Source organism: Dipteris shenzhenensis, chromosome 16 (genome assembly GCF_047967505.1).
Source record: "Dipteris shenzhenensis isolate YYH24624 ecotype China chromosome 16, Dip_SZ_1.0, whole genome shotgun sequence".
Lineage (NCBI taxonomy): Eukaryota > Viridiplantae > Streptophyta > Polypodiopsida > Gleicheniales > Dipteridaceae > Dipteris > Dipteris shenzhenensis.
In genome coordinates, this window is record NC_141611.1 from 8,074,065 (window position 1) to 8,096,146 (window position 22,082).

At 46.4% G+C, this 22,082-nt stretch overlaps 1 protein-coding gene across 1 annotated transcript in view; it reads right to left on the reverse strand.

Moving 5' to 3' along the window:
* B73 (molybdopterin biosynthesis CNX1 protein / molybdenum cofactor biosynthesis enzyme CNX1 (CNX1)) overlaps positions 1 to 22,082 on the reverse strand; it is a 156,966-nt gene that overhangs the window by 67,738 nt on the left and 67,146 nt on the right. Inside the window, exons 5-7 of the mRNA XM_087387585.1 lie at positions 16,782 to 16,883; positions 9,114 to 9,197; positions 5,480 to 5,707 (exon numbers count right to left, since the gene is read on the reverse strand). Coding sequence (XP_087243711.1) covers positions 5,480 to 5,707; positions 9,114 to 9,197; positions 16,782 to 16,883 — 414 coding nt within the window. The remainder of the gene's footprint in view (positions 1 to 5,479; positions 5,708 to 9,113; positions 9,198 to 16,781; positions 16,884 to 22,082) is intronic.

The following is a 22,082-nucleotide window of genomic DNA, read 5'->3' on the forward strand; positions in this document are numbered from 1 at the left end:
TCATACATAGTAAGCTTCAAACCTGGCTCCATGGCAGTGGCTATAGGCTTACAATATTGCATGTTGAACCTATCCAAGAGCTTTTGCACATACTTGGATTGAGACATAAGAATGCCACGCTTGTCTTGTATGAATTGGATCGAGCCGCACTCTCTAGCATCCTAAGTTGCCCTGTGTCAATTCCCATCGGAATCCTCCTACGGAATTGTCCCAATCTCTGGGAGAGTTTCAAAGGATGGATTGAACTCGCAAATCCCCCTCCACCTATGAACGACATCAAAGATATCCCTGTGCAGATGGGTGAGAGAGACAACATACACAACATTACTGTGCCTTTGATTCATAAGGCATATAATGAAGTCCAAGCCATAGTATGGTGGAGCAGGTGTAAATGTCCAATCAAAGGAGCTCTACGAAGAATGGGGTCTCCCACCAATGCAAAAAGCTAATTTCAACATATGCCTTGCCGATAATTCAAGGGCTAAACCCTTGGGAATAGTAAATGGTGTGTCCACAAAGGTCACAGGAGTCCTCTTTTTCCTTCAATTCACAATCTTGGATCTCCCCAAAAAACCCTAATAGAAATTTAACATGCCCAAATCTGTCATGTCAAATTCAGCTTTTAATTCGGCCTTGAAATCTGCAATTATTTCCTCATTTGACCTTGTGAGCAGCATGTCATCTACATAAAGAATGAAGACCAAAATATCTTACCTATCCTTCTTGATGTAAAGGGTGCTTTCCGTGGGACTATCAGGGGTCGAAGCTGCTTTTTTTTTTTTTTTAAATAACCGGGGGGGGAAGGGGGGGTTAGCGAGGGGTTAGCGGAGGGGGTAGCGGGGGGTAGAGAGGGGTAGCGGGGGGGTTAGCGGAGGGAGTAGCGGGGGGTAGAGAGGGGTAGCGAGAGGGGGTAGAGAGAGGGGTAGCGGGGGGGGGGGGGGGGGTAAAGTGAGGTAGCGGGGGGGTAGCGAGGTAGCGGGGGGGTTAGTGAGAGGAGCGGGGGGGTAGCGAGGTAGCGGGAGGGTTAGCGAGAAGGGTAGCAGGGGGTGGCGAGGTAGCGTGGGGGTTAGCGGAGGGGGTAGCGGGGGGTAGCGGAGGGGGTTAGTGAGGGGGTAGCGGGGGGGTTAGCAGAGGTAGCGGGGGGTAGCAAAGGTAGCGAGGGGGTACGGAGGGGTTAGCGGATGGGGTAGGACAAGGAGAGAGCAGGGGGTAGCGCAGGGGGAGAGAGGGGGGTAGACTCCAGAGGTGGAGAGGTTGAGCAGAGGGGAGGCTGAGCAGAGAGGCGGGGCAGGGGGTGGCATACAAAGTTCCTCATAAAAAGCAAGTAAAACATACAATTGAGCTCGTTCTTAATTATCAATAAACTACATCTCATAGTTAGGCTCTATTCATGCAAGCTAAGAAATCCTATGTCCAAAATGTCTAAATGAAAACTTGAGCCTTTTTTCTTCAATTAGACATGATTGTTGCCACTTTAGCCCTAGCAGGGCAGTTAGGACAGCTAGGTCAATTAGGGCGCCTTGAACATCTAGGTAGGGCACTTGGTCCACCTAGGACACTAGGGTGCACTTAGGCCCATATGGCTCCTATCTTGTACTTTCTCATTACCATACACTCCATTGCTTTCAGCTTGCGTCTGCTCCCTTGCATTTCAACTTTCTTCCATTTCTCCCATCCAATAGTTGTATTAGAGCAGGATTTCTTGCTCCTACTTGCCTCCCCCTCTTGCTCATGCATCTTAGCTTCAGTTCGTCTACATCTGCAGTTGACTCATTTGCTCAGCCAACAGCTCCAAACTCGTGCACTCCCACGACAGTTCAACACTTCTACCTAGTGCAAACCCACTGCCATTGAACGAGCAGTTCTGCTGCTCCTATAGCTGGAAATAGCCGTGACTTTGCCGCGACAAAGTCATGACCACTGGTAAGTGCTTCCCAAGAAGCCATTCAATTGCATTTGCCTTTGCCAATTCTGTGGCCACTGCTACTATGGTGCCAACATCTGTTCTGACCAGCGCTTGCTCTTCCACTAGCTGGAGACAGCTACTGGAAGCTTTGCCAGCCAGTCGTTGCGACGACACCTTAGTGATTTTTCCTCCCTTGAAGAAAGAAAGAAAGAAAGATATATTAACATCCACAGGAGATCTCATGGGTCTATGGGACCAAAAAAAACACACACCCCAAAAACATCAACACTGAGAGGTCTTGTGTAATCGAACAACTGCTAAACATAGTCGCAATTTCTTCCAAGCTCATTTCAACAAGTCTTTAGACACCTTTGGACGTTCGTATAGCTGTACGGACTTTTGCCAACTCCTGTCCACACAACCAATTCTCAGTTCACCAACAAATTTTTACTTCTGTTCAATGTTTGCACTATATGTTATGCTGTACAAATCACGTCTCTGCAGCATACAACTGATTTCCAGCTCTATCTGCCAATTCTAGCAACAGCTGGCTTGTTAGCATTGGGTTCACAATTGCAGTCAGGATTAGGACATCGCAAAGACATTGCCTGGTATGGCTGCATTTGGGGCTTTTCTTGGATTTGTCCTCCGTTTTTCAATTTCACTTCACAAATTTGGGGCTTTTCTCTAAAATCGGGGCTTTTGCCTTTCTTCTTGCACATTTAGTTCAATATGTTCCTTGGCAAAATTTGCCCGCATTTGTCCTAAAATTTGTGTCACATTTGGGGCTTTAAGCATTTTTTTGTGTGCATTGGCCCTTGTAAATTGAGCATTTCATTTTCAGGTACATTTGAGAAAATTGAGCAGACATTTGCCTTTAAATTTAAGGTTGGCCAGAGTTTTGCTGTAGAGACATTTGCAGAATTTTTTGCACTCAGTCTACTTGCAGGCAGATTTTGCAGGTAAAATTTGAGCATTTAGCATGGGGCTTGTGTATGAGTTTACTCATCGAATGGTGGAGAAGATACAAACCGTAGATGCGGTTGACTCCTCAAAGTTGGCAGACATCAAAGCCTTGTGTGTTGATAGGTGGGATATGCTGCACTCTCCATTGCATACAACAGGTTTGGTTCTCCATCCTATCTGGATAGAGAAAAGTCTAGATAGTGACAAAGAGGTACAAGATGGGTGGAGGGATGCTATAGAGTAATATAAAATGTATGATGTCGAAAACGAAGTTCTTATGTGATGAGGTGGATATCTATAAGTCAGTGCCAAGCACATTTAATCAATATCAAAGTTGGTAGATATCAAAACCTTGTGTGTTGATAAGTGGGATGTGATGCACTGTCCATTGCATACAACAGGTTTGGTTCTCCATCCTATTTGGATAGAGAAAAGCGCAGATAGTGGCAAGGAGGTACATGATGGGTGAGTGGATGTTATAAAGCGATACACAAAGTATGATGTTGAAAGCCAAGGCATCTTATATGATGAGTTGGATATTTGTTGGGTAAAAGCTGAAAAGAGAATGCACCAAGTGAAATGGTGGGAGATATTTGGGGCCCACACACCGAAATTGCAGCAGTTGGGTCTTCGAGTGCTCTCGCAAGGAGCATGTGCTTGTCCTTGTGAGAGGAATTGGAGCACATTCTCTCTTATTAAGAGAAGAAATAGGTCACTTCCAAAGAAATCGGTGTACATCCATACTCATTTGCGTCTCATCTCCAAAATCAAGAAAAGGGGATTTGAGAAGATAGAAGTTACCTTGGATATGATCAACAAGCAGCAAGATGATGGGAGGCTTCTTGCTTTGCAAGGGAGAAGAGGAGATTTCAGCCCTCTTATTATAGGAAGGATGGGTGGTGCTGCAGCTTGAAGTGGCTCCACTCTTTGGAGTCCCATGGCGAGGCAAATGAGGAAGCTAGTGATAAGGATGAGGAGGAGGAGGGTGTTGATGATAGTCAAGATGAGGATGAGGAAGAGGATGCAGCTTCAGTCTTGGGCCTCATCATTTCTGATGCATTCGAGCTTGATTCCGGGGCTGTGCATCCCTTGCATGTAAGTTACACTTGTCTTTGATGTTTTGGTCTAATCCACACTCTACAACCAGGCTGTTGGATGCCTCATTTATTTGTGCAATACACGGCCCAATATTGAGTTTGCAGTATCTCAGGTGAGCAGAGATATGCACAGCCCAAAGACAGCACATTGGCAAGCTGTAAAATGCATCTTCTATTACTTGCAAGGCACAAAGTCTTATGGCTTGATGTTTCCCAGGGGGGTGACTTGCAGATGCATGCTTACAACGACTCTGATTGGGCTGGAGATTATGACACTACGCAGTCCACAAGTGGTAATTGTTTCTTTTTGGGACATGCTTCCACTTCTTGGCTCAATAAGAAACAATCTACTGTGGCTACTTCCTCATGTGAAGCTGAGTACAGGGCAGCTTTCACAACAATAGTTGAGTGTGTGTGGCTACGCCGCTTATTTGCTAATCTTCACCTATCATTGGAGGGTCCTGGAGCTCAGGAATGCTCCAGAAACAGAGAGGCACCTCCTGCAGCACCAAAAATAACTCGCCTATGTGCCGAAAGGAAGCTGAGGATGGCGGCTGCTGCACAGCAGGCTAAGTGAAGCTGCACCTCACACTTTTGCAACAGAACTGCTCCAAACAGCTTTGGAGAGCACAAAGCAGGGCTGAAAGCTGCTTACTGTAGGGTTGTGTCGAAGCAGGGGAGTGAAAATGCGAGTACAAGGGAGCAAGAGCTGAAGAAGAACCGAATTTTATTGCTGTAAAAGTGAAAACTGAAGTGAAAGTACAGGCCTTCATAAGGCTATCTCTAACCCTAGACTAGTCAACTCCTGGGGCAATCCATGTTATGAGACTTCACTTGATTATTAATGAACTAATAGGACTAGAACTAACTAGTACTAGCCTACAAGGCTATACCGGGGGCTAAAACTAACAGGAGGCTAGTGGCAACAGTCTCATCTCAGTGGATTTTTCTTGGAGGACCGCCTCACCGGTAAGGGCTCACTGTTGATGAGGAGTCTACATAGAGTTTGGTAGCGTCTGTCTAGGGGACTCATTTGGGCCAGCCCTCGGTGTCATGAGGAGTTGGAGCACCAGCATTCAGGAAAGCCGCAGGACCTAGTCACCTTCCATTTGTAAAAGTTACAGGTTCACACTGCCAAACAGTCCACTACAGACCTTTAAGGCATTTACAATCAGATGCAAATAGCATGTGTAAAAGGCATCATACAGGGTACCCATAATAGGTCCTAGCATTCCCTGAGGCAAAGACCTCGTGACCTTTTGGTCTCCTCTCCCCTCCCCTCCCCTCCCTCCCTCCCCTTGGAATCTGTTTAAAATCAGCTGCCCTTAAATGTGCAGAACAAAGACATTTTCAAAGCAAAGCGTCAAATATATATATATCAGCTATTCATAGATGTCGAAATTGAAAGTAAAGCATCAAATGTATTATGCAGATAAGATGAATCTTGTCACTTTACAATTCAATTTATTATTGAAGTTGCTCCCAACAACAAGGCAAGAATGAACCTCACCTTGCCAAAATAGACCCTTCCTCTTTCTTGTAGCACTGGTTTGACAAAATCCTTGTCACCCATTGAAACCCCACCCGATGATAAAAGTATGTGTGCTCCCGCTGCAACAGCTTTGTCAAATACTCTCTCCAAATCAGCTTTCTCATCGTTCACAATGCCAAGGTCCAGCACATTGCAATGATGTTGTGCGGCTGCTGCTAGTAACATGGATCTGTTTGAATCACGTATCTGACACCAAAATGGAGCCACATCACATCTTCCTACTCTCTTGTATTTAACTCTGCATGATTACCCTCCACGGACAATGCAATACTTACGTGTTTTAGAAACAGTCAAAGAAGAGAACCTTAAACATGATGTTACCCACCAAAGTGATTACTATATGTAAATAGTGTGTGTCTTATTTTGGTCCTTTATCACCCTGTTGGCTGGAAACACAGAATAGCCTTGACTATACCCATATCAATCCATTTTAGCTTAATGGTTGAAAATCCAGAGACATCACATGAGTTCACTGAAGTAACGAAATGGTACAGCTAAATACGGCACAGTATAAACAGCCCTATGAATCAATCGTTTTAGCAAGAGTATAACTCAAGTGAGCTTATGTAAAGACTCCCAAGGAAAAATTTACAGTTTGTGAAAACATAACATTGCTATAAAAGAAGAAATTAAATGACGATATCTTGCAGCCTATTCCAAGAATGATGCCACTCCCAAAATCTAAAATGTTGGTACTTGCATTGCAACAAATGCACTATTTTGACATTCCTTAGTTTGATAAAAACAAACAACAAACAAATACAATGCATTAAAATGTTTTCTTGATCTTGAAGGTGCCATTTTAAAATTTGTCTTGAAAAACGATTTTTGAAATGATCCTTGTCCCCAAAAAAAATTCCTCTCTTCCCCAAAACTATAGATTTTCTCCATGCATTGTGTTCAAGCAATTTGGAATAATGATAAAATAGACACTCCAAGGTTGGGGATACCCGTACAACTGCCATATTAGAGAAGCTTCATGAATTAGGGGCAAGAGCAGCTCTCCTTGTACATGAGGGTAGCTTATGCCCCTACCCTTTAACATTAGGGGGTTCCTTTCAATCCTTGCTAACGCATGCCGGTCGCCACCCTCTATCTGATTCATTGTCATCTACGCTTCTTGGTCTTCTAAACATGACCAGGTTACAGAGTCCTCCATCATTAGTGGTGATGTAATATTCTCTTCCACTTGAGAAACATCGGTAACAATCAATAGCAAGAAAACTCTTCATAAAGTTCATTCTTTCCAAATCCTTCTGGCACATTGTGGGTAAAGTGCCACACGACGCTAGTAACAGACTCAGAAAGAAAGAAAGAAAGGCTATTAACGTCCACTGGAGACCAAAAGATCTATGGGACAGCAAGAAACCCTCTAGTACATCTGCTTTAGGGAGGGCACGTGGCAACTCCCAAGGAGTGCAAAAAGCAACCCCATTGCCTCTCCACTCTCTAAGAAAAAGTGTTCTGTTGGCCACAGCAAATCTTGAAGATCCTTGCATCCTAGACGAGATGGCCACTAAGGTGTTTACAATATATCTATCTAGAAACTAATCATTGCATGATCAAGGTGGATGTGGATGCCGTTTAAAGTATTTGTACCTCTAGATCTCCCAATATGTCAAGCCGTAATGCTAGCAACAATCTCCCAATATGTGTCCACAACTGCAGGTGGAGGTCTGTACTGAGAGGCAAGAACAGTGTCAAGACTACAAAGCTCCACAAGATGCTACCAAGCCATGAAAGTCCGAGAAGAGACTTGACCCTAAAAAAACACAAATGCATTGCTCCACATAGCCCATGACTCTGACAAGCTCAAGTGTGCATCCAAAATAACATCCTCATCATCTAACCAAAACCTTCCTGACTGCATCGTGAAGATCATGGTGTCTCCACCGCTATCCACCTGAGCCCAATGACATGCAATGGAGTAGCTGTGCACACCTATCCACCCGATGAGTCTACAATGTCCCCCATCTCTAGTGACCCAATTTTAAAGAGATACTAATCTATCCGAGCAATTCGTGAACCAGATTTTATTAGCCTTCTGCATGGTACATTACAACCTTTTGGTGCTTCTCACGCTCAATGCATTGGTCAGCTCAAGAGATTGATAGGAGCTATCTTGGATCTAATGGCACATATGACAAGAGGAACAAGGTAGCTTGGAGCACCCTGATTTACCTTGACATGAGGGAGGCCTCAACATTATTGGCCTTGATCTAGTACAAATGCTTGCTTGGTAAGTTGGTGAAAAAAGGGCTCCTCCTTGACAAAGAGCTTGAAAAGGACTTCTAGACTCAGCAGATTCAAGGCACGTCCTACAAAAGCAGTGACTAAAGTTGGTGATCAAAGGGCTCCTTCTTGACAAAGAGCTTGAAAAGGACTTCTACACTCAGAGATTCAAGGCACGTCCCACAAACGCAGTGATTGCCTCCCTCGCACAAGATGGATGTTCACAAATGCCCACATTAGACTCCCATCTTCTCCCGAGCATGAGATGAATGCTCAAACATGCCTACACTAGACTCCGTGACTCATCAACCTTAATGCAATTTCAATATCTATGCATAGAGCTCATTCTCCTTCTATAGATTCAATCTAGGAGATTATTGGTAGTCTCACTGCATGGCACATATGGAGATCCACAAGCGCAAAGGCTATAGATGGGACTCAAACTTTCACCTCTCAAACACTCTCAGTTATCTGGTAGGACATTATTCACACCCTCATGGCCACTCGAGGCAAAATTTAGAGCTTCTCATGTGTTGCAGTGGCCAGAAGAGCTTCTTTAATGAGAAAATGGGACCACGGTTTATTTCACATATATTGCCACATAGCCTTTGTGGTATTTCTCCTCTATGGATGGATTTTGGCAGCCTTTTAGTTTGCATGACAACATTGGAAATGACACACATTTATGGTGCTAGTTGGTCACTTATTTTTGAAGATTTTGTTGAGGATCACGGGAAAGGAGTAAAAAAGTCTAGTGGAGTGTGGAGGGTTCAGGAATTCAAAAGGACTATGTGACACATATGTTTTTTTTTTTTTTTAAAACAGAGTCCATGGGAAAGAGAGTGTGCCCACGATATCATGCGTGTCCTTGGAGCCCCGTTCAAGCTTACTCACGTACTTCATGCAAGCCCTCCGTTATCGCAAGCAACCACGCATACTAGTCATCAATAGTGCTGCCCTTTCGGAACGTAGCCTCTGCAACGACCAAGCTGCCCATCCAATGTTTAGGCTTCAGCCCCACATATAGTTCGGGTTTCCGGAATGGGATGGTGGGATGCCCACTATTGCAGGATCTCTTTGGCTTCCCAAGATGAGGTTATACAGGCATTTTTTACCAATATACATTGAAATCGTTTCTATATGATGGTTTTTCTAGAATAACCATCAAGTTCCTAGATAAGTGGTCTCATGGAAAATTACATGAAGACATGAACACATTCAATGTGATGTCCAATGCAGAACCACAAGAAAGTTATTAAGGTGTATTAATTATGAACCTCACTTGTAACATCCATAATTTAAAACAAGAGAATGCTTCAATTTAATGGCAATGCAAATGCAAAATCATTTCCATATTCACCTGTCCTTTGCCAAGGGATGCAATGTTCGCATCAACTAGCTCATCTCCAGTTGAAAGGACTGCAACGAGGGGTCGTGGATAGACCTGCAAAATAGTGCAAAATGAAACTATTAGCATGCACATATCAAAAGATGGCAATCCTATAGCTCAAATACATGTAAGTACATTTTAAAAAGGCAAAGAGTTCCTATAATTTCCACTTGATGTTTAGCATGAAAACTACCAAAATCACTGGTTGAACAAAGAAAAGCTGCAGGGTTTTAGAGGCAGCAGTCTACTCTTGATCACATGTTCACTCTATGGGCCATCATCGCAAAGGCAAGATCGAAATTCTAGCAAGTCTCTACACTTGCATTGTAGACTTTCGGAAGGCCTTTGACACACTTCTATGATCTCGCCCTTTTGCAGGAGGGGCACATTTTTTGCCCCACACTCTCTACTGATATCCACTTCATGACCAACTATGTGTTGGTCTGTATCTGATTGAGATGCCGTGACACAAAGAGACCCTACTGAGGCAAATCACATAGTAGGAGGTGACAGCTGGAAAAGACAACGTGGAGCTATGGAGCTAGAGACACTAGAGACTACACACGATGCAAAGGTTGACCAGAGCATGCACGATGGAAGTCCAACCTTTCTCAGCTTAACTCAAAGTCGAGGTGTCACTCTCAAGATGGCTCACCTGCTGATACAAAGATCATGGAGAACATGCGCCCCACCACAACGAGAGACAACTCGATAGAGGTTCATGATATCTTCGTGTCCCACCGGAGAGCTACCATGGCAGCACGACTGTAAACTCGATCACATCTCTTGCCATCTCCGGCTTTTTGAGCTTTTGTGTTTTGAGTACTAGTAATGAGTTTCTTAGTATAGCACTCAGCAAGGGTCCTAGCAAGCCAAACCATAGTAGCTTGTATCAATTACTTTTGTTGACTATACCTTCTCTCATAGGTCTACTAGACCTCCAAAAGACATTAATACATCCCTCCCTCCCCTGGCCCCCCCCCCCCCTCTCTCTCTCTCTCAATTCGTAACACATGTTCCAGCTAGGAAGTTGCCTCAAAACTCTTGGTTCGATGACGAGTGCAAAGAGATGGGATCTCACCTCACACGTGAGCAAGCCTTGGGCCATTTAATGACATCTGAGGCACAACGGATCTCATGGTGATTGACACACCGCAAAAGGTGGGCCTTCCTTATACACAAGATGGATGAGATGACTTGATCATTTCGAGCAGGAGATCCTACCATTGAGTGGGAGCTTCTATCCTAGGGAAAGCCGCCTATTCCCATCATAGATCCAGGTGTCTCGCACACATATGCGAGCTTCCTCTATGACATCTCGAAGGCATCACCATGATATGTCCTCTCTGCCTAGACCCACTACTTGTCATTTATTCAATGCACAAAATGTCTAGATTATACTCAATCGTCTCCATAACTAGAGAGCTCAGGATAATGAGGGGTTACTGAGCACTTCGCGCATGGGCAAGAGGTTTTGGCTCTAGCACAGATGTTGAACCACACCATTTGCCATGGCTTCCGACTTGCATGGAGTACTACCACTATTGTGCCGATACACAAAGCAGGGGATCCCATGGACACTGGGAACTACTACACTCTTATGATTTACTCTGGCCAAGATATACGAGTCAATATTAGAGAGCATAGAGACACACGAGCAGAGATGGGCTCTAGGGCAGGCAGGATTCCGAAAACAACACTCCACCCTAGACCACATCCTCACCTTGCGGGCTATCATTGAGGAGGCGAAGTCGAGAACCTAGAAAGTCTGCGCTTGCTTTGTAGACTTTCGGAATGCCTTCGACACTGTCCCACGTATGATCAAGAGATTCAGATTCCAGAGGTCATGATTTGGGGGTGATGAGCCTATGCGAGTGCGTCAGAGGGAGACTCCGTGCCCCAAGAGGCCTATCAGATTGGGTTGAGAGCATGGTCGGAGTGAAGTAGGGATGTCCCCCTTTCATCGACTCTCTTTGGGCTCTACGTTGATGAGATCTTATCCTTATTGACCGCCTAGGATGTGAGGGATCACTGCTGGCTGATTTGGTGATATAGATACTATTTTATTCGGATGGCATAGTCCTCATATCATCTTCAGTAGAGGGACTGCAGAGACATTTGGAGGTCCTAGAGGTGTTTTGCAAAAGAAGAGACTTGACAGTCAACCTTGGGAAGACAAAGATTGATGATCTTCAACACCTCACGCGCAGGACTCCAACAACATAGCTTCACTTACCAAGGTGAGCCAGTGGAGATAGTGCAGTCTTACACATACTTGGGGGGCAGTCTTCACAGGGCTAGTTTTCATGATGAACCATGCAGCTAGGGCACAATTCACATGAGGACAAGGAGCTTTGGCCCGAATCGAGAGGCAATGCTCTCAAGTGCATTTTCATGATCCGCTGACTTGTTGGGGGGCAGGGGGGGGGGGGGGGGGGCAGTTCCCTGTCAAGACAATTTGTATTGCAACCGATGCAGTCAAGCGAGGGACGCAGAGACCATAGATGACACAAAGAGAGTGACCAGAACATGCACGATCGAGGTCCGGTCTATCTAAGCTTCCCTTAGAGGAGACCGTTAGAGCTGAGGCATCACTCTTGACATAGCCCATCGAATACAAAGGTCGAGGAGACCATCCACTGCCACAGCGAGAGACACCTCAACAGAGGCGGATCCGAGACATTGTTGTAGCCCACCGGAGAGCCACCACGAAGCCCGATTTTGGCTTTTGAGTTTCAGATTTCCATGCATTGAGGATCGCCATTGAACAGAAGCGGGTTTCGTCCCATCGGCTGAGGATTGAGGCGAGGAGAGCAACAGGTATCCCCAGAGAGCAATGGATCTGTATGTTATGCACATTGGGGATGGTTGAGACAAAGGGGCATTTTCTTTGTGCCTGCTCAGCCTACTATGAGATCCGGGGATGATACCATTGTCTCTACCAAGAGAGGAGCGGCTTCGGCCCACTCTCACAACTGATCCACTTCCATGACCAAGTCTGCATTCACCGACACAAGGAGACACGATTAGAGAGCAGCAGGAGACGACCAGGCCACTGGATAAAGAGGCTACCAAGCTTAGCGATGCGTCACAGACTTCTATGCATTTGAGTCAGCTCCAGGGCATAGCGGGATAGAGGAGGAGTTCGTTGATATGAGGGCAACCTGGATCAGCAGAGAGAGCCGACACGATGCCACCAAGAGAGGGACGTAGAGACCACTTGGGACATGGAGAGTGGCTAGAGCACACTCTATTGAGGTCCGTCCTATGGCAACTTTTCTCAGTGGAGACCGCTAGAGACGTGGGGTCGCTTTTAACATAGCTCAAAGGATTCATAGATCGAGGAGACCGTGCCCCTGGCCACAACTTGAAACAACCCGACAGACACTGATCCAAGATATTTCCATAGCTCACGGAAGAGCCAGCACGGTGCCAGGCTTTGGCTTCATAAGTCCCAGCTCTCAGTTTGCTTTGACTGAGCTCATTAAAATTAATATAGACTAGTACTCAGCAAGGGCCTTAGCACGCCCTTTGCTCCAGCCCATTGAGGCTTGTATGAGTTTCTCTTTTGTGTACTCAGAGCATGATCACCGAATTAGGCCCTAGAGAGAGATGGCGGATCCGAGGACCAATGCGAGAGATACCGCAAACTTGCTAGCAAATTGAGGCACAGATCACACTTTGGAGACCTTCCCTCCATGCTCACCAGATCAGAGAACTCGCTGACGGGAGTGACATTGGCACTTGTCCAATCCAAGGCCATAGTTAGGAGACCAAAGTGGACCAGACATACTGACCGTCGCTAGCATTCTATCACATGCTTTATGCCGCCGCAACCTCGTACATCACTAGGCTTCCTCTTATGCTTGATCCCTCTGCCAGCTTTCAGATGATCATCACAATGCTACCACATCACAACTTCCATCCTCTCCATGGCTAAGCGATTTCTTTTATGTATTGTTGTTTCTATGATTTGGCTATGTTGTATTCGTCTTGGGTGTTGATGCCCACTTAGAGACTCCACTCATTCAGCTCACTATATCAGGTTCTTTCAGTCTAGTAGTCCCTATGGTCTTTCAAAGACTTTCAATAAGCTCTCTCTCTCGGTCTTTCGAAGACTTTCGATAAGCGCTCTCTCTCTCTCTCTCTTCTTGCTGTACAAATGACAATTCTCTCTATCTCTCTTCTGCATGCCATGCTAGAGTCTATACCCTTTGTGACATGCAGACAGTTGAGACGGAGGCACATGTAGCTCTACAGTGCCCCCGATATGCACATATGAGGGAGGACTACCAGTAGATACAGGGGGACTCCGCTCAGTTGACATCAGTTCTCTTCACTGCCTCTCCGGCAGCGTTGGGATCTTTTGTCACTCGTCTTTTTACCTGTCGTCAGGAACTCATAGACTCATGACCCCTCTCCTTGAGGAGACTCTTTTTACATTGTATCGAGACGTGACCCATGGGTCATTTTTTGGCCCCCAAGGACGCTAATAAATTCTACTTCTCTCTCTCTCTCTCTCTCTCTCTCTCTCTCTCTCTCTCTCTCTCCTCACTTCGGCAGTTCTAGGTCTCCTCACACAGACTTCATATCGAGAGCAGCAGAGCAGAGCGACTACCCAAGGAGAGGTGCATATGCACATTGTGTGACATGTAGGAGGTTGAGGCAAAGGAGCATTTCATCTTCAGATGTCATATTTACTATGAGATCCGAGGGCGTTTATACTGCCTCTTCAGAGATAGCTATGGGATTTTGGCCCGTTTCCTCTCCTACCCAGACCAGCGATATTTGGCAGGTTTCATTAATGAGACACTTAGACACCGCGAGAGGATACTCCGAGCACGAAGGCAGGATCAAACTTCTTCCTCGGCTGATCCCACTCAGAGCTCTATCACGGAGTTCTTTCAGCCAGACCACATAGACCCCCGCGGGATGAGGCCTCGACATGACCGTGACCCGGAGCTGGTGACCCGATAGCTCAGACAACGGATTGACACACAAATCATACTGGGGGACATCCCCTCCTTGTTTAGAGTCAGAGCCCCGACCGACGGGGGTCATAGTGGCCTTGGTTAGAGGTAGAGCTACGACCAGGAGACATGCCAGGACTGCACCTTTGAGGGGGCTTGCCTCCACTTCCTCATCCATCCTGACGTCTTGCTATTGATGATGTTGATGATGATGCTGAGAGTGATATATAGTTGACTATCGACATGTACTTAGGACTCAGTACTGCCATTTTGCATTTGTTGCATTTTGCATTGGTGTGGATGCTCGTTTAGTAGCTCCACTACCACAGCTCATTGTATCAGGTTTTTCACAGTCTCACAGACCCATCGGTCTTCCGAAGACTTTGATAAACCTCTCTCTCTCTCTCTCTGTGTTGCACCACCCCCGCCATTTGCTATGCCTCATCGCACCACCCCCGACTTCTGTCAAATATAGTAATGCAGGCCGCACGGGCTACTAGCCCCCCCCCCCCCCCCCCGGTACCTTGTGCTTGAGCTCAAGCTGCTCCACCACCAACGTCAAGGGGCTGCCACCAAAACAGGGTTCACAGCCCTTACAGCCCTCATGCCTCGACTCCAGACCCATACCTCTGCTTCAACCAGCTCCTGACCGGCAAAAATCAAGAATTAAGTCAAGAAAGACTGCTATGGGCAGTCCAAAGAGCAGAAAAAAAATCACTAAAAATCAGAAAAAGAGAAGAGGACATGTTAAGCTCACCCGATCTGAAAACCAGAGGGGACAAGGACAGAAAATACAGGGTAATTTGGACCAAAGGGCAGAAAGTAGAGGATGGGAATGTCAAAGCATGCCTATCTACTATCAAGGAGGTATGTAAGCTACAAGATGCTGAAATTGAATGCCTACAAAAGAAACTGGAAGAATACAAGAAGGATGTGCTTTCAAACATACATGCTCAAATGAATGATGACATGAAGGGATGGCAAGAAGAAATGCATGCAAAATGAAGTCATAGTTAGAAGCATGTGCAAGTTGGTGATAGCCTGATGGCTAGGTCAGTAAGAGGGGACAAGGACCTTCAATTTGAGAAGCTTCTGCCTAAAGTCCTTGGACTTACTGCGAAACAGAATGTTTAGTAACTGCTCCTCATTTTGAGTGATGAAACCCTGTCCTTCCATGGGACAGATGATAATATTCTTGTTTGGAATGTGAGTGGTCTGGACGAGGAACTCTAAGGCCTCTGATGTCCAGGATCTGCCTCTGTCACCCTCTAGCTTGCTAAAGGCACTCACCCAAGGTCATTTTGCGAAGCGTCCTTGTGTTGTGAGGCTGCAATGAGGGGGCCCCAGATGAAATGGCTACTCAATGGCCGTCTCTGTGAAAATAGTGCCTGACAAGGATAGATTCGTTCCTTCTTTTCAAGATGCAGCGACGGGCTACAACTTACTTTCCTTTAATACATCACATTGCTCACGTAGACAGATACAAAATCTAAGGCCTCTGATGTCCAGGATCTGCCTCTGTCACCCTCTAGCTTGCTAAAGGCACTCACCCAATGTCGTTTTACGAGGTGTCCTTCTGCTGTGAGGCTGCAATGAGAGGGCCCCAAATGAAATGGCTACTCAATGGCCCTGTCTCAGCGAAAATACTGCCAAACAAGGATAGATTCTTTCCTTCTTTTCAAGATGCAGCGATGGGGTACAACTTACTTTCCTTTAATACATCACATTGCTCACGTAGACAGATACAAAATCAGAAAAATTTAACCAAACTAATACTGGATCTCTAAAAGTTCTTTCCATCTAAATGATCAATCCCCTACAGAAACAGACAGAGACTTGAGCATTCTGCATTTCAGCCACAAATACATTTCTGTATTGTAAAAGTAATACAGCAGTCCTGCAGGCTAAACTCCAGGTTTTAACCCAAAAGAATATCACATTTCTTGTAAAAGCATCTCTATTTTTAAGTTCACTCCAACACTTCTTCAGGTTGCCCTACAGCTCTCATCCCAACATCAGCAGCTTCGCTTCCTACATCGATAGCTACATCTAGAACATTACCGCTGGTACAATCCAATCGACTTCCCTGTGAGACACAATTTAATCACTGAGCAGTACACAATTTAATCACTGAGCAGTAAGCCACTGGTCTAAATGAGGTCCTCTGTATGAAACTGAAGCATCAGAAGGTATGTGCACCAGAGGTTCTCTGCACTCACTGGATATCACTACTTGCATTATGGCATGTCATTTGATGCCAACTTCCTTTGCAAAAGCAATATAGTCGAATGACATTGAGAGCATGAGTAATGCAAGTTTTTCAGAACAGTGCAGACAACATTGGACACGTTCAACAAACCGTGATGCCAGTACCAATGCCATGCACTGGCTGAAGGTGGAATTTGCCATAGCCATGATTAAAAAAGAGTCTTTTGAGAAACAGAAAAAATGTAAAGACAATTTGCTTGTCGCCACAAGTTTTGCCACAAGTTTCGCCAAACTTTGCTTCAGCATACTTTAAATGCAGGCATTTGTTCATCAAGTTAATAATCCTTCAAGAAATATTGTACAAAGCCTTCCATCAAGTAAGATAGAAAAAGGACTCATGGTCAGATCAAACATGGGAAATAATATAACAAAGTTTCTGCAGCGTTTAGAAAAAGAGTACCTTTACTGTCACGATGCCAATAGTAGCCATAAGTCCTATCTCTGCAGCACTTAGTATATCACCAGCTTGCAAAACTGTCTGGCCTTGTGCAATATCAAACCCCTAAAATGAAAAACACATCACAAAAGACACTAGAAACCTCCTTCTCTTCTCTCTCTCTCTCTCTCTCTCTCTCTCTCTCTCTCTCTCTCTCTCCCCATTTTGCAGCCCTCTTTGTTTCTGCAATGGACTACATATAGGGACAGGCTTACAAGAGAGGTGACCAAAAAAGGAGCCTTGATAGTAGAGGATCATATGCTTCATCCAGAGAGAACCCACACTGATAGGACAGCATGCAGACATTGAGGCAGATCCAGACACCCAGGCTCACCAGACCCTCAAATGCTTGGACAAAAGAGTGGTTTCCCTTCCACAGCTGATATGTATTCCCCACTTTTGGTGTGCCTGCTTGTATTTATAGATTCATGAAGACAGCAGCCCCGGATCCACCAGCATCCACAATGATGATGACATGCTGTAATGAAGGGGAAAAAAGAGGCCAAGTTAGAGGCCCTTTAGGGGGGAAATGTGGAGGGACTATATAAGTCTCCATCCACCCCCTACTACGTACTTTTTGATGTGACATCTAATCCTATCTACTCTCCCTTCCTCCTTCCTGCCTACGCTCACTCACTCTCCCTCTCTCTTCCCTACTCCCTCTTGATCTCTCCCTCTCTTTCCTGCCTCATTCTCTCTCTCCTACCCTTTCCTCTCCCTCTTCCCCTCTCTCTCGATGATATTTATAGCCAGCACCTAAGTGGTCTTCTCCGTCCGCACCTTCTCGATGCCCTACCCGCCACACAGGATCGGTGGGACCTTGTACATACCTCCATCATCTCGGCAGCCCACAAGTCCTTCCCCGTCACTTGCCACACATCCAGTCCTCCACCAGTCGGTCTTGTGCCTTGTAATGGATGGTATGATGAGGAGTGTAAAGAACTCCGCAGGAAGCTTCGCCTTGAGACACAGGATAAGTCTCCCCTCCTCATTGAGACCAAGAAGAGTTACAAGCGTTTGGTGCGACGCAAAAAGTGCCAATTTCTAGCCCGGAATGAGGAGGAGCTGAGAAGTTTACTTTTCAGCTGTGATTCCAAGGAATTCTGGAAGAAATTCCTTCGCTTGAAATCTCAAACTCCTCTTACAGACCCGCAGGTTTGGCTTGCCTATACTTCCACTTTATATGATATTCCAGACCAGCCACAGATCGACTTATCCCATGTGCCTAGACCCACCTCCTCTGCCTTATTCTCATCCAATAGTGTCCGAGCAGCAGCTCATCGTTTGAAGACTGGGAGAGCTAAGGACCATGATGGATTGCAAGCGGAGTATGTAATCCATGGGATTGATGCCTTAGCTATAGTCCTCTCCCGTCTTTTTAACGAGTCCATTTGTACAGGTCTTCCACCTAGAAAATACTATAGTACCCATACACAAGTCGGGGGATCCTTTGGAGGCGTCGAACTACAGGACCATTATGATTGGCCATGTCATGGCCAAGATTTATGCGACCATTCTAGAAGGACATATAAATGACCATGTCGAGGCGACAGGCATGAGAGCTAGAGGGCAGGCAGGATTTCGTGCAGAGCACTCGACTCTAGATCATATCTTCACACTCAGGGCTTTGATTGAGGAGGCGAAGTCACGTAAGCAACGGCTCTATTGTTGCTTCGTGGACTTCAGAAAGGCATTTGACACTGTGCCGCGTTTCAGACTCTTCCAGCGACTTCGTGACTTGGGATTCAATGGGGAGATTCAATGGGCGATCATGGCCTTGTATGAGAGAGTCACAGGTAGAGTCAGGACACGGGCGGGGCTGTCGGCGGAAGTACGCAGTACGATAGGGGTGAAGCAGGGGTGTCCTTTGTCTCCGACACTCTTTGGTCTCTATATCGATGAGTTAGAGATGTACATACAGACGATGGGTGGTACAGGTTCTTTACTGGCAGGATCCACGATACCGATTCTCCTCTATGCAGATGACGTGGTTCTTATTTCTTCCTCCCAGCAGGGTTTACAGGCACATCTCCATGCACTCCACAGCTTTTGTCAGGACAGAGGGTTGTCTGTAAACCTTGGGAAGACCAAAGTCATGGTCTTCAACACGTCATACCAGGTTTATAGGAGAGGCGAGTTCTCTTTCACATTTGATGGGCAGGAGGTGGAGCTAGTCAGGGAGTATACATATTTGGGTGCCACATTTAGAGGTCCAGTCTTCACCATGACGCATGCAGCACGAGATAGGATCAGTAGAGGGTATGCTGCCTTGGCTCTTCTCGAGAGGCAGTGTGCACAGTCACATTTTCAGCATCCCGACACGAAGTCCTTACTTTTCGATACGCTGGTGAGTCCTGCAGTCATGTATGCTAGCCCCTTTTGGGCAGGAGATCTCAGTGTTGCAGATTGGAGACGAGTAGAGAGGTTACAGATCATCATGTTCTCCAGATTGATCAGAGCAAAGCCCACGGTACCACATCAGATTATGTTCGCAGAGTTCGGAGCTACACCCCTAGCGCTAGATGCAGCATTTCAGTCAGTTACATACTTGCATAGGATCAGGGCGCTCGGAGACTCAGCAGCAGGCAGAGCACGATTACCGTGGCTAGCACTGACATCCTCGCAGATGTTAGCGGAGAGAGGTCATACTTTTTGTTGGTACCACACACTCTCCACATGGCTCACCTCGCTGGGCTTGGATATGGATAGGCTGCCACCATTTCGATACAGCATAGATGCCCCTCGCCTCCCTCTCACTCGACATGAGCTCAGCCAGGTTATCAGGGCAGATTTGTTGCAGCTACACACATTTCGCACTTGGGTTCATCCCACGGAGCTTCCTACGAAGATGGCCACATATCGTGACCATTTTCTCAGGATTTCAGAGGATGGCTTCATCATATCCCCAGGATATATCAGCGTTCATATGTCGCACTCACTCAGGATTGCCTTGGGCCAGCTCAGGGTATCTTCCCACAGATTAGACGTTGAGGCTGGCAGGATGCATCGTACAGCTACCGGACATAGACCCAGGCGAGAGACTAGGATATGCCCTTGTTGCACTATGGGGGAGGTGGAGACTGAGGAGCACTTTGTTTGCAGATGCCCTTTATATTATGAGATCCGTGGCAGATTTCACTGTTTATTTGGGCACGGATTTGGACCTCTCTCTCGGATTATGGAGTATGAGGATCAGTATTGCTTAGCGTTGTTCATCAGGGAGATCACCAGATACAGAGAGAGATTCCTCAGAGAGCACCGTCGCATCCCTGCCAGAGACCTGGTTATTCATGAGGAGCAGGACGAGGCGCAGGACCATGAGCACAGAGATAGCCCATCTTGCCAGAGAGCACCGATGGTTCCACCCCGAGGATGTACATATGACATGATCCGGCAGCACCGCAGGATGATCTTACACAGAGGCCGTACCCGTCGCTTTATTTCTAGACGACGGAGGATGATGGCAGATTTTCGGAGGAGATTGCTCCATGGAGACTTGGCACCGCTAGCAGCCCATTTGACACTTGCCCAGATCTTCACACTCATGGCAGGAGGCATGGTCGATGGCCATGACTTCCATCATTTCTTTGGATCACAGACCCCTTAGGGAAGACGATGTTCCTCATATTTCATATTTTACATTTTGTATCTAGGCATTTTTGGTACTCTATTTCATTTCATTTTGTATCTAGGATTTTTGTAGCCATTTTTGGCATCTTAGCGGTATTACGATGAGGCCACCTAGTTGGCGCATCGTTGATGATGTATTTTCCTTTCGGATGATTTTGTGTCCCATAGGCCATGTATGGCCTTCCGTGGACCTTTAATAAAATTTCTTTCTTTCTTTCTTTCTCTCTCCCTTCTGCTCCTCTATCCCCCTTTCTCCAAATCTGTCCTACCCCCCTTCACTTCATTGGTATCAGAGCCCAAGCTCCTGGCACCTCACCCTCGCTGAGTTTGCTATCAATCGTGGTTTGCCAGCGCTTCAGGCTGAAGGGAAATACCAGCACATCTCGGGCAAGCTACGTCAAGGAAAGCGTGACCATTGCAAACAAGCGTGGGCTGCCAGCAAGCAAACAGCATGGCGATGTGCGCCATCAACGAAATCTAGGAGCAACATAGACAAGCGCCTATATCGCGTGACTACATTGCTGCCCAGCAGCCTGTGTTGCAAGTTTGAGCCTCAGCAGTCTGTGTAGTATTCCAGCTTTGCTCCAGCTCCCCTGTCGTCGCTACTCCAGCTCCCCCGTCGTCCCTACTTCCAGCAATCTGCTCCCTGTCGTCGTTGCTCCAGCTCCCTCACCATCCCCCGCAAGATCTTGCTGGTTAACACACGTCGCCCCGCCACACCCCGCCCCGCCCCGTCACCGTTGCCATTTACCCTGCAAAAAAACCTTAGCCTTTCTTCTTTCCTAGGGTTTAGTAGTCAGGGTTAGTTGGGTCCTAAGGTTCAGTAGTCAGGGTTAGTTGGGACAGGTTAGGTCTGGCTAGTTTGGTTAGGTTTAGTTAGTGGATTGAGTTAGGTTAGTAGATTGGGTTAGGTTAGGTTTAGTTAGTTTTGGCTCTAGGTTAGGTTAGTACTACCTAAGGTACGTTGGGTTAGATTGGTCTAAGACACTGTCTTAACAGTCCTAAAGGTCCTAGGTTAGAGCTGTCCTAGGTGACTCAGGACCCCTTTCCTCCCAAAAAAAAAAAAAAAAGGGAGGCAAAAACTCAGAATTCCAGCCTCTTTTAGGGGCTTTCGAGAGCCTTATTTGGGCTCATTTGGACCCCATTTTCGAAGCTTCTTCGAGGACCTTTCTCCCGAGCCTCTCCATCGACATTTTCGTGTTTCCATGCATTATCTCAGGTGCTCATTACGCAGGGTATTGTTATTCATATCTCCTTGCCTACATTCGAGCTCCTCTCCAGGGCTAGTCACCATGGCACCGAAGCGTGTCCCTCGGGATATATCACATGACATTGATGATGCTGCTCAGTATGAGCAAGTGCCTGCCACAGTGGTTGCGTCCACTGGTGGTGCAGAGGTTCCTTCCACTCAGCCTCTCTCTCCTGCATCTCGAGAAGTGCAGGCAGCACAGACACAATTTCTGGATGCCCTTTCCTCTATGCTCCAGGGTGCTTTCCATCAGATAGGATAGGAGTTCACCACAGCCATGGCTATGCAAGATACCGCTCTTGTCCAAATGGGACAGCAGATCACATATGCCATTGCTATGCAGGATAAGGGTAAGCAGCCCGCACCCCAGCAAGGGGACCATTCAG